We start from the raw sequence: 15,675 nt of genomic DNA on the forward strand, positions 1-15,675 counted from the left end.
GGACGCACTAGTTTGGTTCCGTAAGCCAGCCCCAGGCGCGCCGCTCCCCGGGACGGTCAGGCTAGATTTCCAGAATGGTGGGTCCTCAGCTGCCTTCCTGGAGTTTCTGAGCTTCACTTTTCCCAGGTCACATCTGGGCCCCTGTTTCAGCTGTGCGGCTCTCCCTCCTGCGCCTCCGCTCACAGCATTCGCTGTCGCGGTCCGTTCTCTTGCAGAACAATTTGTGGAGAAGTCATCGTGTGCCCAGCCGCTGGGCGAGCTCCCCAGCCTGGATGCTCACGGGGAGTTTGGCGGCGGCGGCGGCAGCGGCAGCCCAGCCTCCTCCTCGCTGTGCACCGAGCCACTGATCCCCACCACCCCCATCATCCCCAGCGAGGAAATGGCCAAGATCGCCTGCAGCCTGGAGACCAAGGAGCTCTGGGACAAATTCCACGAGCTGGGCACGGAGATGATCATCACCAAGTCCGGCAGGTACCGGGGCCTGGGCGGGCGAGGAGCGGGTGGGGGGGTGCTCCCTGGGTGGCTTGGGGGCGTCTCCCGGAGTTGGGTGAATCCCTGCGGGTTCTGAGCCCAGAGAGAGAGCTGCTTCGCTCCCTCGGGGAGGGCGTCTTCCCGCAGACTTACTGCGGAAAGTGCTGCTCAGAGAATTCCCAGGCGTTTGCTTTCCCAAGATCTGGCCGTGGGAAACCTCACCTCGGTCTTGATGAGAAGGGCACAGGGACCAGGAATGTCTGCCCCCCACCCCCCGCAGCCCGGGAGGGATTGGGGGTGCAGGCTGGGCATCTGGAGGGAAGGAGGAACCCGAGTCCAGGGTGCAGGGGTGGGGGTGGGGGGCGGCTGGGTGCTGCAAGGGAGGCAGGGAGCTTCCTTTATATGGGCTCAGTCTGCAGAAGCTCCGGTCCCCCCTAAAGGAGAAGTGGAGCCCGGGCGGGCGGTAGAGTGAGATTTGTAAGGGTGGCACTCTGCGGGAGGGGCGCTGGCTCCGAGGCCCTGGGCGCGCTGCTGGGCAGGCTCAGGGCGCGGGAAGCCAGGCCCTGGAGCTTGGTGGCCCTGGGCTCCAGCTCTCAGACTCGGGGAAATACAGCCAAGGTCCCCCAAGCCCAAACTGAGAATCCTGCTCCGCTCGCTCTCTGTGGCAGGAGCGTTTTCTCCCAGCAGCCCCAGGGAGTTGCAGCGCTGGGTGGCTCCGGAGACCCAGGGTCAGCCCAGTGGGCTTGCTGAAAAGCTAGGCTTCTCCATAGTCACAGACGTTGGGCATCCAAAACGAAACGAAACACAACTTTCCCCAGCCCTGAGACTCTTGTAAAACTATCCAGCCCGTAGGTCTCCAAATTCACATCTCTGGCTTTACAGGAAACAGAAAGGGTTTGGGGGCCTCTGGGAGTGGCGGCGGGGCAGGGGTGGGGGGGTGTCCCACTCTTTCCTTCCCTTCCCTTCCCTTCCCTCTAACTCAGCGGCTCTTCAGGCTGTGTGAGCTCAGGCCGGTCTTCTCTGTCTCCCCGTGTCAGGAGGATGTTTCCTACTATCCGGGTGTCGTTTTCCGGCGTAGATCCTGAGGCCAAGTACATAGTCCTGATGGACATCGTCCCCGTGGACAACAAGAGGTACCGCTATGCCTACCACCGCTCCTCCTGGCTGGTGGCTGGCAAGGCGGACCCACCGCTGCCGGCCAGGTGTGTGCCTCCTGACTTTTGCCTGACCAAACATGCCTGTGACCCCTGCTAGCAGAATGTCTCTTCCTTGGCGGTTTGAATTCCAAGCAGGTCTGTTTTTAAAGCTCTGAGCTCTGGTAGGATTGCCAGCCCAGACACTCCGGGATCGACTATACCAGCTAGTCTCTGAGAAAGGCAGGGTTTGTGCCTTTTCCTCTTAATTCATGTCAGAGTTTCCTCAAATGGCAGTTGGAATATTCGTTAGAAATCTGGGCCCGTTTCATATGTCACTCATCATTTCTAGTTGGCTGATTAACACTAGTAGGAAGCGGCTGCCCTAAAATCCTGTTTTTAAAAAGTGCAATTTGGTAAAGTGGTTGCTAATAGTAAATATTTGTTAACAATGTAGTTGTATCTGCACATAATAAATATCATTCTGGTAAACATCAGGTTAGCTTTTTTTTTTTTTACATGAAACATTACTCAATTGGGATATTAGGGATCACACATGTTTATTTTTGTGCTATTCATTGGAAATAACGTTTTCCCAGTAGAACCCTGTTTAAAAAATCACACAGGTAAACCTTTGTTATTGCTGCTTTGCCCAGTTGGGCAAGGGGGGGGAGGGTTTAGACCTCCTGTTCACATACTTGCTCCTGTGAACAATGAACAGCTATAGCGATAGGCTGCGGAGCGATAGTCTTAATACAAAGACTCCCAGCTGACCTTACACTCAGGGTCCTAAAGCCAAGGCGCACAGCTTTCAAGTTGTTTTAGGGCTGATGCATGGAATTGACTGAAAGTTCCTATCAGAGCTGAAACTTCATTTCGATGGGAAGATTCAGGAACGTTGACGGTCCAGCTGGTTCTTTGTAAGTGTGTAGTCTGGAGTCTTAGTCAAGGCACAGAACCTACACAGACCGTTTCCACTCACAATTCACACGGAACCTTAGCTGATTGGGCAGCTGTGCCATTACGGAGCCCACAGGGCGCTGGGCTGCCGAGAGGAGAGGAGAGACGAGAGGAGCCTCTCAGAGCTTCCCATGCCCACGGAGACCAGGAAGGACATCCCCGACCCTCCCAGGTCAGCACGTTAAAACCATATTAAATGACTAAAGACATTTTAAAAAATTGTTGCTCATTTTTTAAAACAGTTTACAATAGATATTAAAATGAATATAATTAGTATTCTCCACTATTTACTACTACTAAATAGCGGATTCACATTACTTTCAAGCTTTTAAAGGAGAGAGAGATTTTAGCAGATTCCTAACCATTTTTACAAACAGGTCTTTTTTTTGTTTGTTTTCCTTCAAAGTCTTTCCTCTGAGAAGTTAATCACTCTGACTTAGCATACGCTTTCTTCCTATCTGAAGGGAAGGGGAGCTGGGCAGGCCAGCAGGACTTTGGGACTAGGACATGCCTTGTTTATGTTACGAATCTGCTCTGGTTGGAGAAGGAAAGCATGTACCAATACACTATCTGAGCTGAAGCATGTGTAAGCTATTGCTGGAATTTTAAGTCCCAGGGACCTGGAGGGAAGAGGGCTTCCTGTATGTTTTCTCATTCATCTTAGTTCAGCCTATTTATATTGGTATCAGGTAAAAACATCTAGTGTAGACATATTCAGTAGGATAGAAATAGGATCGGATAGAAATACTCGAGGTAATTTAAGCAACTATTCTTTATTAATATTTAAAAAAGAAAGAGTGCTGTATTTTCTAGCTCCACACGGAAAAGGAGGGGGAACTTGGGAGGGTGATCTGTTTTGTACCGATGGTGGAAATTCCTTGTGGCTCTAGTTCTTGGACACGTTTTATTTCAGACTGAACTTCATCCGTCAGTTGTTCCTAATCAGAAGAAATACTGCTTGACAATGTCATTTGACCATCATAATGGGCAAGGCTTTACACGCGATCTAAAACAGTGCTCTGTTTTCGCATAGAATGTTTCCTTTTCTTTAGAGTAATGGATGTTGAGGTGTGTTAAGCTTTATCGATGTGACAGCATTTGGTGAATTGATACTTGAAGGGAGAACATTTCAGCAGCTTCTGGGACTTGCCATGTTCTGGAGCCGTCTTTTTGGCAGGGAGGCTGGGACGTGGGGCTGATGGGTAAAACAACTGCACCCAAAAGGTATAGCCTTGGACGGGTGTCACGTGAAAAGCCATGATGGTTGTGTCATCAAAGAATTCTTCAACTGAACGGCAGTTTTGAGCACTCCTCCTAAAAGGAGCAATCCAACAAGCAGGCAGGCAAGCAGACACCTAAAGAAAGCTTCCCCGGCTCTTGCCTGAGTCCAGGAAGAATCCTTATTCTGGGGGCTTTGTTTCAGCATCTCCATCCCCTTCCGTGACAGACCAGGGCACCCACTTCTTGTTCTTCACGCGGACACTGCAAGGAAAGGTTTTGTGACCTTTTCCCTGGCCTTCGCCCCAAACATGATGCTGATGTTTAGCTGTAGTCACACTCTCCTATAGAAAATGGATCTACAAATAACCTGTTACCGCCAGGAAGGAACTTGTGCTGTTGAATCCAGCACATCTCCTTCCCCTCTCATTGCTTCTGTGATCTCCCCCGACTTCAGAAAAGCTTATGTCAGGTGGTTGGGATGGACAGAGAGCTGTGCTTAGTGGGATCCTCGGAGATAGAACAAATGCTGTGCATTTAACTGTGAAAGATGGCTTTGCACGTCGCAGCTGATCAATAGATGATAAATGCTTGATAGATACATTTTTTTTTTTTGCTTAGGCTTTTTTACAAATGAATATACTGAATAATTTGAAGCTTTCTCAGCTTGTTTTCACTGCCATCACTTAACAACGTTCTGATGTGTGGACTGTTAAAAGTTCCCAGGTCTCTGTATTAAAGTTACTCTGTCCTGTATCTATAAAGAATATAAACTTTAAATTCAGTCACCTTCAATTTTAAATGATTGGAGTCTCTAGAATTCTTTCTTTTAAAAATTCTTTGTTTTTATTGATTTTTAGCAATGCTTATCCTGGGAACTTATTATGCAATTAGTATAGCCTAATCTTTCTTTTGAAAATACCTATACCATTAGATTTCATAATTTACAGAAGTAGCCCAGTAGCCTATTAGATAGATAGGAAAAACCCCATCTTTAAAAATGGCTTGCTCCACAGATGATAGAAAATTTATTAAATGTTACTTGTTTTAGAGCATTGTACATGAAGAAACGCATTTAGAGGTTTTAGAGTTCTTTGGGTATTGCTATATTATTAAATTTGACATTATACAGGGTAAATAAAAGTCACCATTTATACAGGGGTTTTGTGTTCCTTTAGAATCAGAATATTTTATAACACACAGAGAGCAGGTTTTTTAAAAAATGCCTCAGTGGAATCTCTCATAATTTTCTCAGGCTGTATGTGCACCCGGACTCCCCTTTCACTGGTGAGCAGCTACTCAAACAGATGGTGTCTTTTGAAAAGGTGAAGCTCACCAACAATGAACTGGATCAGCACGGCCATGTAAGTACAGCACCTGGGACTGGGTGGGTTCCCCGGGACGGGGTAGAATGGAATGGAGAAGTCACACAAAACTTCCTCCCTCTAACCTCCTGCTCGCCGCCCTCTGCCCCTCCCACCCTCTCGCTGCGAATCCTCTATGAGAACCTCCAAGTATTCATCTTGTCATGAGGCCATTGTTATGCAAGGGGGCCGGGCCTTCAACACCATGGATTTCCCAAGACTTGAGCAGCTGCTTTGTGCCTTTGCCCATGAAACAAAGAGAACATGCATGTTGCAGGCTACTACATCCCTTTCTTGGGTTAAACATCTGAATTCTGTCAGTGGGATGTCAGATAATGCAGCATAAAAGGAATGGGGCTGAGACCCCGCCCCCCCTTTGGGGATTGCCCAAAGCATGTTCCATTGAGCACACTCACGTGAGATGCAAGAGAACCACAGGGTTTATGTCCAGATAAGTTGGAAACCTGTTCACCTGCTTCCAGCCGCTGAACAGCGCCACCAGCAGAGCAGAATTAACCCGGTTACTCTGACTGGGTCTCGAGAAACAAGGCCCCCTGGGGCAAATGGATGTTGGCAACACCAGAAGCAATTTATTTGGTTTCAGGTCCAAGCCAACCATTTGAAACGATGTCGAAAGAGGTTTGGGAAAGTGCTTTTTACTCAATCTATATCCCCTGTGTAGAGAGTCTTACGAATATTAAAGCACAGGGAAGTCTTGCAATTAAAAAAACAAAGCAGTTTGATGATTTGGGGTCAATAAAGGAGTTCATCAAAATGTGGAAAGGGAGAAACTGGAATGCTGAGCTCTTAGCGATAGTTAATAGAACAAACACCACTGACACAGGCCTCTTCGCACGTCTGGTAAGATGTCTTTTTAAGGAGCCATCTGTGATGTTATTCCGTGCTCTTAAATAACAAGCACTTCCTATCTGCTGTGTGATTTACCAGGGTTACATCCTCTAATCCCCACCACACCCTATGGGGTTAATACTGGTTTTGTATTTGAGATGAGGCTGAAGAGGTGAGATCACTGACTCCAAGATTAAAGAGCTAGAAAGTGGCAGATTCACTATTTTACCCCAGGTCTGTCCAATACCACCCCCCCCCCCCCCCCGTGTTAATAACAATCTGTCCGCCTAGCATATATCATTTCTTACTTTGGAAAATGTAGACATATATCCTTTGATCTAACCAGACTAACAAATGAGAAATATTTTACAGACTTGATTTAAAAACAAATGTATTCTCCACATGACTTTCCTCCCATCATTTTAGAAAAGATACTTAGAAAAGATCAGAAAGATGCTTGACCTGGATTCTCTGCCGTTGGTTTGATGAAATGTGATTGACAAGGATGACTCTGCAGTATCTTGTGAAAATGATTTGCTGTAGGAATGGAACAGGGTAGATCCTACTCTTAAAAAACTGAATTTGAAACTGTAGACTCTATGGTTCTCTGTTTGCCTCATTGCAGTTTGGGCTGTTGAGCAATACGAACACCTAGCATTCAGTGTTCCCCATTTCTTTGTTGTAGATCATTTTGAACTCGATGCATAAGTACCAGCCCCGGGTGCACATCATTAAGAAGAAAGACCACACGGCCTCGTTGCTCAATCTGAAGTCGGAAGAATTCAGGACGTTCATCTTCCCAGAGACGGTTTTCACGGCAGTCACTGCCTATCAGAACCAGCTGGTGAGTGCCCTGTTCACAGTTCACTTCCTGAATAAGATAAGGATTTAGGAGGTTCTTCCATTTTTGTGGGTAGAACAAGGATCCCAGTACTTGAAATAGAAGTTCTCTTTGGAGAACGCTGTTGAGTATCAGCCAGGGCCTCCACGTGTGTTGAGTGAACCACACTCAAGGTTATGAAGGTCCGTATTGCACCAGCTTTTCTAGAATCTGTGTACTCCTGATTAGGTTGTTCACTGCCTACTCTCTGACCCAAACCTGCCCCTCTCTGGCTTCTCAAATTTTCTTCTCGAGAAATTACCTGCTTCCTTTTCCTCTCCCTGATAGAGCCTCCTAAGGTACATAACCATGCACTCATTGTTGCCCCATAAAATATAGACGTTCCATTTTTTTTTTTTTTGCTAAATTAGCACCCATATTCTAGCCGACTGCCCACACTACTGATGCTTTAGACACTTTCTGAGGCATATTCAGCTGTAACTTAGGGTGTGGTCATTCTAGTAGAATGATTTTAAATGTCTCTTTATGTAGTAAACTGTAGTAGGCAAGCAGTGTGTATTTAATTAACATCAAGATATGTAATTTATAATATTGAGTGATCTATTGTCTACTCTCTGTTGTACCTCACATTTAAAATGTGTGCATTTGTTCATCCATATGGGTTAGTTCAATTCAATAAATATTTATCAAAGTCTTAGTAAGAACTGGGTGCTGTTAGACACTTGCCCATGTATTTTCTTCTCTCACGGTGAGCATAACCTTGCAGGCTGGGGGTAATAGCGACATTCTGTAGTGAGGAAGCCAAGGCTGAGGGAGGACGAGTAGCTTGCACAGCCGGGAAGGACCGGCCGGGCTTCCTTGTGCTCTGTCTGCCTCAGGAGGAGGAATCACACCGTCAGGTTATTCGGTGGTGTGCCCCCTCGCTAGGTCTTTGCATCTTGCTTTCATTTGAGTAGTTACGGGTCACTGGCTGTGCTCCTGTCTTGATGTTATATTTTGGGTTCCGAGTGAATGACTGTTAGAGTGGGTTGGTCCATCAGAGGAGACAGGGTGTTGGGTCTCTCGGGAAAAGCAACAAGAGGAAGCTGAGCCCCAGCTGGTTTGGCTCAGTGGAAAGAGCGTTGGCCTGCGGACTGAAGGGTCCCGGTCCGATTCCAGTCCAGGGCATGTGCCCGGTTGCAGGCTCGATGCCTAGTAGCGGGCGTGGAGGAGGCAGCCGATCAATGATTCTCTCTCATCATTGATGTTTCTATCTCTCTCTCCCTCTCCCTTCCTCTCGAAATCAATAAAAATATTTTAAAAAAGGACCAAGCTAAAAGCACGGATAGCCCTGCTCAGATAAGGAAGTGGGAGCCCAGAGCAGGGATGTGGGCCGATGGCCGAGAGGAGGTGTGACGGTAAGGTGTGAGCACCTGTGATTCCTATACAACTTTGAGGAGGTTTCGTGTCACCATATGGCTGCCGTTTTCCTTACCTGTGACTGGGGCTTACAGCTGCCCAGACCATCTTAGGGAAGTCCTGTGAGCATCCAGTGAGAGACTGTGCATAGTCATGCCTGGAAACCGTGAGGCACTCTGTAAGTGAGGCGTGTGGTTTTAAGGACTTTCTCTGGAATGTCCGAAGAGGATCTGTCACCATTGGCATTGTAAAATGTTAGTGGCATATTTTTTAATGAGATACATGAGTGCACAAATGTTATCATACTAATCATCTTAAGGTGTAAAAGCAAAGTTAAAGGAAGTTTCGCAGGAGAGCATCTTAGATTAGGTTTCATAAGTGAAGGAGCTGTCCTGAGTAAATGCTAGCAGGACCTCTCAAACCAAGGTTCACGGGACTAGGAGGGGGTTGTTGACATAATTATAACAGCTAATATTTGGGTGCTTGCTGTGTGCAAGGCACCATTTAAAGTGCATTGTTTTATTTAATCTCCACAATGACTGTATGTGATAGGAAAACAGTATTTTTGTGTCGCCTTCTAGGGAAGCAGAGGCACGGAGTTAAATAGCTCGCCCAAGGTGACCTTCCCGCACTCTTCTCTGTTTGAATCCACGTGTTTAGGTGCAGCAGTCAGTGTGCTAATCTCTAAGCTTTAGATACCTGCTGTCCTCTTGGCTTGTGGCTCTGACGGACTCCGAGACATCCTTTTTAGAGGATTTCGCCTCTTTATGATCATTTTTCCCCCCTTTTCAACAAGTGCTCACTGCTTACCTGCCAGTGTAATGAGATGGCAGTGATCTTAAACCGGCGGTCAGAATGGCCACTAGCGCTGGCTGCACCTGGTAGCAGCCATATGTTTGTTAGAAAAGGTCAAATATGCCCTGACCGGTTTGGCTCAGTGGATAGAGCGTCTGCTGGCAGACTCAAGGGTCCCAGGTTTGATTCCGGTCAAGAGCATGTACCTTGGACCTTGGTTGCAGGCACATCCCCAGTGGGGAGTATGCAGGAAGCAGCTGATCGATGTTTCTAACTCTCTATCCCTCTCCCTTCCTCTCTGTAAAAAAATCAATAAAATATATTTAAAAAAAAAAAGAAAAGGTCAAATATGTAAAAGTTAAACAAATGGTAAAGTGAACCTCACGTGCTCCACCCAGATTCAAAAATTAACGTTTTGTCACTTTGCCTCCCCTTACCCATTCTGTCTCTGTATGTATCCATACTTCCTGTTCATTTAATCGTTTGATACTAAGTTGCATGCATCATGATACTTTATACCTGTAAATACTCCCGCAAGTGCATACTGATATGAGAGTATTATTTTTGTAACCATAATATCTTTATCATAGCTAAGACAATTATTAAGAATTATTCCTTAATATCATCTAAAGTTCAGTCAATATTACAGTTTTCAGGATGGGCCAACAAATGTCTTTTATAACCCCCTTCCCCTCTCTGAACTAGATAGAATCCAACTAAAGTCCATGGTTTGGATTTATTACTTTTAATTTAGAAAAACCTCTCTACATTTTTTCCTCAATATCTCATTTAATTCTGACACCCCTCAAGAAGGCCCCACTGAGCCCCATTCTGTAGATGGAAAAACAGGTTCAGGGTAGTTAATACACCTGCCCAAGGTCACAAATCTGGATCTGCATTCCTCCTTTTTGGTGGCATCATGCTGGATTGCAGGCCAAGGACATTACCACTGACAGTGTCAAGGTTTGGAAACTGGGTTTGAAAATGTTGCCCAATGAAAATAGTCAGTTTATTTCAATGCATCTACCTTTACCTGATTCCCAGCACAGTGCCAAGTATATATTTGAAATTCAAGTAATGGTCAAAGACTTGCTTTCCAAGCCAGTTTGAATGGTTTATAAACCTCATGAAAACCAATCAAAATTCATGTTTAATATACATACACGGGGTGAATAAATCAGTTTGAGGGTTAGTATTTTCTTTAGTCCTGTACAATTTTCTAAAGTTAGCCTCGATTCTTTCTAGGCCTCCCACCTCTGCTTTTTCATTATTATGTCATGTTTGTGTACTGGCTTTCCTAAAATAAATACAGGGTGTCCCAAAAATGTATACACACACTTTGACTACTAGTAATTATACAGACAGTGTTTATTAACATACATTTCATTTTCAAAATTGAGCTATCAGCTGTTAAAGTGTGTCTGTATTTTCGGGACACCCTGTATATAGGAGATACAATAAATATTTACTGAGGATAGTAGAAATATTACAAGTTTTCTATGCACACAAAACACAGAAGAGAGAAGAAGAAAATTTAAAAGTTCGCATCGAGGATCACCTTCATATGTCTCAACCTTTAGCTAGGACTGTTATTTTTACATCTATTAAAAGCCAAATCAGAGTTTTCCAATTTGTGAAAAAGCATCTCATTTATTATGGCTGGTAGTTTTATTTAGAAGTAATGAAAATGGGACTTTTACAAATTATTATTTTTTTGCCTCGGGTTTTGGCGAGGAAATGATCACATTTGTCTACATTATTAGATAAAAGCTAAATACATTATACTTTCAACAAACTATTTTATAATTTGAGATTTAAAGGTCATACATTGTTTTTAGAGCGGCAGACCACTGCTGTGGAGTTGAAGTGTAGGTCAGGCTTCATTTTTAAATGCCTGGGGACAGATCCTTCCCTGATAATTGGAGAAATGGTCTCCGAGGGCCAATTTCACCTCGCGCCTGGGAACCTCGGCGTATTCAGAGACCCGTGATGTCACGTGGAGGATCAGCCCCTGGAAGGTCCCCTTCTCTTTGGCACAGCTGGTAGTCAAACTCTGCCCCCCGTCGTGCTTACATTTATCCACAGGAAAGGGGGTGCTGAAGGAGTGAGTGTTTTGTTAGGACATGCATTGTGTTCTGTTAATTAAGATCAGATGTGGAAAAGTGCGTATGTGTTGACCTGAATCAGTTGGTGGTTTGCATATACGTGCATGTACACTTATCTACAGGATTTCTTCAGCACGGTGTGCTGTCCTTACCTGTTAATGCATTTTCCTCACACCCAATATAAGAGATTGCTGCTTTTTAAATTTGGTTTTGAATTATAAGCCATACCTGTGGTTTGGCTAAGCAAGACTCTGCATCCTATGTTCACTGGTTGACTAGTTTTGGATCCTTACCTTCGACACGGGTGACACTGTTCAACGGTGTTACAGGCTGCAGGTGTTCCGTGTTAGGGACAAACAAAGTGATGTCCCACTGAATCACTGTCTGTAACTCAGGTCCCTTCTCTCATCAGTTCTCAAATGTGTGACTTCGCCAGTTGTCCCAAACTTCATGCAGGGATGTAAAACCACACCTTCAGAGATGAATGCCTATATAATGACTGGTTTTTGTTTACATATCCATGGAATAAAACCTGTGCCTGATCTTTAAAAATGCATGATTACCTAGAACAGTGGTCGGCAAACCTCGGCTCGCGAGCCACATGCGGCTCTTTGGCCCCTTGAGTGTTCTAACGCCACTTCTTCAGAATAGACTCGCCCAGGCCGAAAACCGACTTCTGCGCGTGGGCCACGAAGTTTCAATCGCACTGTTCGTGCGCGCCTGCACGTGGTATTTTGTGGAAGAGCCACACTCAAGGGGCCAAAGAGCCGCATGTGGCTCACGAGCCACCGTTTGCTGACCACTGACCTAGAACGTTAAAATTCTATCTAAAAATTATTTTATCTTAAGATAGAAAATCCAGTAGAACGCTTTTTTTTTTCTTCTGTAATCGGAAGAAGAGTTCATTTCGTCTCTTAACTGGTAAAAAGATGAAAAATATTCCCGACTGCTTTCTCTGGAAGCCAGGTTCAGCAAATGCTTCTGGTGACGGTTGCTGGCAGCCCAGGAGCCGGGGAGCCGGGGGAGAGCGCAGCGAGCACGGTGGCTGGTGAAGAACTGGAACCCACATCCCTGTGCTGCTCACAGTCCTCATAAAACCTGTCCCAGATGGGAGTGTGAGTCCAGGGTCCCCCAGTTTTAGTAATAAGAGCTCCCCGCCCCCCCAACTTCCAAAAGCAGCTGTTTTCCCTGGGACTAGAGAACACGGGCCGTAGAGGAAGTAAATAGCTGGTTATGTCTCCGGCAACTTTTCTAATCAGTGCACTCGAGTTAAACTATTGCTGTGACCAACGGGGAGGTCGAGGCGTATGAGAGCACCCTGCATTGTTCTCTAAGCTTTCCTGTTTGAAATTACATCAAAATGGAAAGAAAAAAGTTACCACTGATCCTCCTAGGGCTCATGAGGGAGGGATTTAAAGACTATTTGGAAGTATAGCATTCCCATAACGAGAGAAAATCTCAAAGAAACCGGAAAACTGGTTGAAGCTAATCCATTTTCTCGTTCAAAGCTAAAAGGCGGTAAGATGTGGTGACACGCCTGTTGAACAACATTACGTGTTGGGAGTATTTATTCTCCACGACAACGCTACCAGCATCACCCTTACCCTTTGGAAATATAAAGACCAACCAATTCAATGTTCAAAATGCTTTTCAGGGACAAAGTGGATCAAAAGTCTTTCTTCAATTATAACAGATAGAGAATACTTCCTGTCGTTTTAGTTAGTAAATACTCAAACATAGCTTAATGTTTCACGTTTTAGAGGGATGGTGTAAAAGGACTTCTTCCCAAGTCCTTGGTTTTTCTTTTCTTTTATTATGTGTTAGTTTCAAGTGTACACATTATATACTTGACATAGTGTTCCCCTCGATATTTCCAGTACCCCAACTGGCAGCATACCTAGTTATCATAATATTATTGACTATATTCCTTATGCTATACTTACTTCCCTGTGACTTTTTTATAACTACAAATTTGTGTTTTGTAGTCCCTTCACCTCTTCCACCCAGAGCCCCAACCAAACCTCCTTCCCCTCCGGCAACCATCAGTCTGTTCTCTATGAGTCTATTTCCATTTTGTGTGTTCATTTATTCTGTTCTTTAAATTCCACCTGGAAGTGAAATCACATGTTATTAGTATTTAGTTTTCCCAGCAGCTATAGTATCTGCCATGGTCTCCAGGAAATGTCGTTCGTTGGTAGATCCATTTACTTCGTGACTTTATCAATGAGCTTGCCGTGAGTCACTGAGCTTAGAAGCAGACTTCACTTCATCGCTCTGTCGCACAGTTTCAGTTTGAAATTTCCCCCTGGGGTCTGCTCACCCTGCAGGTCGCTCACACGGCAGTGGGTGCGATGCCACTCTCTTTACTGGCACTTGAGTCATCTCGGTCCTGCTCAGCCCCGTGTCCCTCTGCCTGCTCCATGGCCTTTTCAGCTCCGTTAGCGCAGGACCATTTATTTATCTTTGCACTATCCAACGGTTCGCCTGGGACATGATAAGCAACCCATCTCTATTAACTCTTTGCTGATGAATTATTGTGGAAGCAGTATTTCATGAACTATAAAGCACTTTAGAAATAAAAAGTACTTTAACATAATTATCCAGTAGAAAGACACAGCTCCTGTCTTTGAATTTAAAATCTTGGCGGTATTCTATCATCTTAGAACATACTGATTGCTTGGGCTTTAGAAGATGTTTGTAAGTTGATTTCCAACAAATAAAAATGTTCTCCTTCGTCCTGGAAATGGAGCTTCCAAAGGAAACGCTACTCTGACAGACGGGCTCGGACTGTCACCCTTCGGGTCCGCGGCTGAGTGAGAGAAGGGTCTCCCCAGACGCCTGGTCACACCTGGAGCCACCGCCTGGGCCTCCTGTGTGTTTCTCTGTCTGCATCCTCCACGTGGCTGCTCCTGCCCACTGGAGCAGGTTTCTCACTTATCGAGCTTATTTCCTCCCCCGTTTCCCCTTCCCGTGAACTAAGCTGAAAAGGAAGTTAGCCAGTTTGTGTGTGTGGCTGCTCTAGAGTGAACGTCATGGGCTGAAAGTGAGCATTTCTCAGGCATGGCCCAGTGCCTGACAGGGAAGTGCCTTCTCTAGTCAGGAGAGTGGGAATCTCTCCTCTAAGTGGGATAAGGAGCTTGTTTGCAGCTTGTACACTGGTCAGCTCACATAAGAAAAGGAGTGGGGGAAGAGATCCAGCAATGAACTTCTTTGCATACGTGCATAGCCCATGGACAGACAAGACTGCGGAGAAGGCCTGGGGTGGGGTGGGAGTGAGGTGGAGGGGGCCAATGGGGGGAAATGGGGCATCTGTAATACTTTCAGCAATAAAGATACATTTAAAAAAAGAAAAATGTGGCAATAAATAAGTACCTAAAAAATTTGAAAAGGAAAAAGAAAAGCCTTTCTTTTGTAATAAGAAAAGCAGTTCTCTAGGTGCCGGTGGCTTGAAGGGAACAGTAGATACACGGACCTGAGGAAAAGGTGCTTTTGGCAAAGGAGCATTTCATACTACTTTGATGGTGGGAACGCCGTCCTTTGAAGGAGGAGGACGTGCCTCCACCCACAGCTTTTCCCAGGTTAGACTGGTGGTGTGTCTCTGAAGATTGCCGTGGGTTCTCGTAGTGATAGGATGAGCCGTGACTCCCTTAAAGGGCCCCGGTTCTTCTTCACACACCGCATAGCGGGGGCAGTGCTAGGTTCCTGCCAGCGCTGACACTCAGGACCTTTACAAGCATCTTTTAATCCGTGTTTCCTTTCTTTGTTCACTTATTTTTTGCTTCAAACCTAATGTATTATTCTTTGAAGATGCAGTGCGTATGGTTTAATAGATCTTTTCACGTTAATATTAACTCTGTGGGAATGAGGGCTAGCACAGCATAGACAACTAATACTTCAGACCATGATTCTTAGTAGAAAATAACTCCACCCCCCCCAATGTAAGCGTAGAGTCTACCAATAACATTGCATGGGTGGACAACAAAAGACTGACTCATTTGAGTCTAATTTAGTAAGATGGAGGCGGGGTACTGGGGTACGTTTATATTCTAAAAGCTTTATAGCATCTATTTATGTCATGTGTCTCAATATAGAATTAAACATGAAGCTATTATTGGCCATGTAATCTTTTTATCTATTATGGCATATGCTGGTATATATGTGCCCATGGTATTAATAAATGATGTCGCCACATCAGCATGAGGCAGTGTTCTTATTTTTGTTCCCCATTCCCCACCGGTGCTGGCCTTCCGGACAGCTGCCCCCTCCCCGGTGGAGCCCGAGCCGATGACGACTGTCTGAATACTTCACACTGTTCAGGAGAGCCCCCCCCCGATGGTCTCCATCCACTGACCCGCAGCCTGTTCCCAGACACCGCCTTCTCTCCGAGGCTTTCCCCGGCCAGCCCCTCGCAGCCATCCCTCCCGTGAACTCTCTAGCAATTTCGACCTTTCTCCCGATACTGGCAGACACTGGATGTGCTTATGGAGCCAGGGTGGGAAAGGAACAAACACTTTCTCTCTGCTTTTATTTTCTGGACCTCA

At 45.5% G+C, this 15,675-nt stretch overlaps 1 protein-coding gene across 1 annotated transcript in view; it reads left to right on the forward strand.

Moving 5' to 3' along the window:
- Window positions 1-15,675, forward strand: part of TBX20 (T-box transcription factor 20) — a 34,489-nt gene that overhangs the window by 3,650 nt on the left and 15,164 nt on the right. The window contains exons 2-5 of the mRNA XM_079786571.1: window positions 216-471; window positions 1,509-1,673; window positions 5,038-5,146; window positions 6,681-6,839. Coding sequence (XP_079642697.1) covers window positions 216-471; window positions 1,509-1,673; window positions 5,038-5,146; window positions 6,681-6,839 — 689 coding nt within the window. The remainder of the gene's footprint in view (window positions 1-215; window positions 472-1,508; window positions 1,674-5,037; window positions 5,147-6,680; window positions 6,840-15,675) is intronic.

Source organism: Cnephaeus nilssonii, assembly GCF_951640355.1.
Source record: "Cnephaeus nilssonii genome assembly, chromosome: 12".
Classification (NCBI taxonomy): domain Eukaryota; kingdom Metazoa; phylum Chordata; class Mammalia; order Chiroptera; family Vespertilionidae; genus Cnephaeus; species Cnephaeus nilssonii.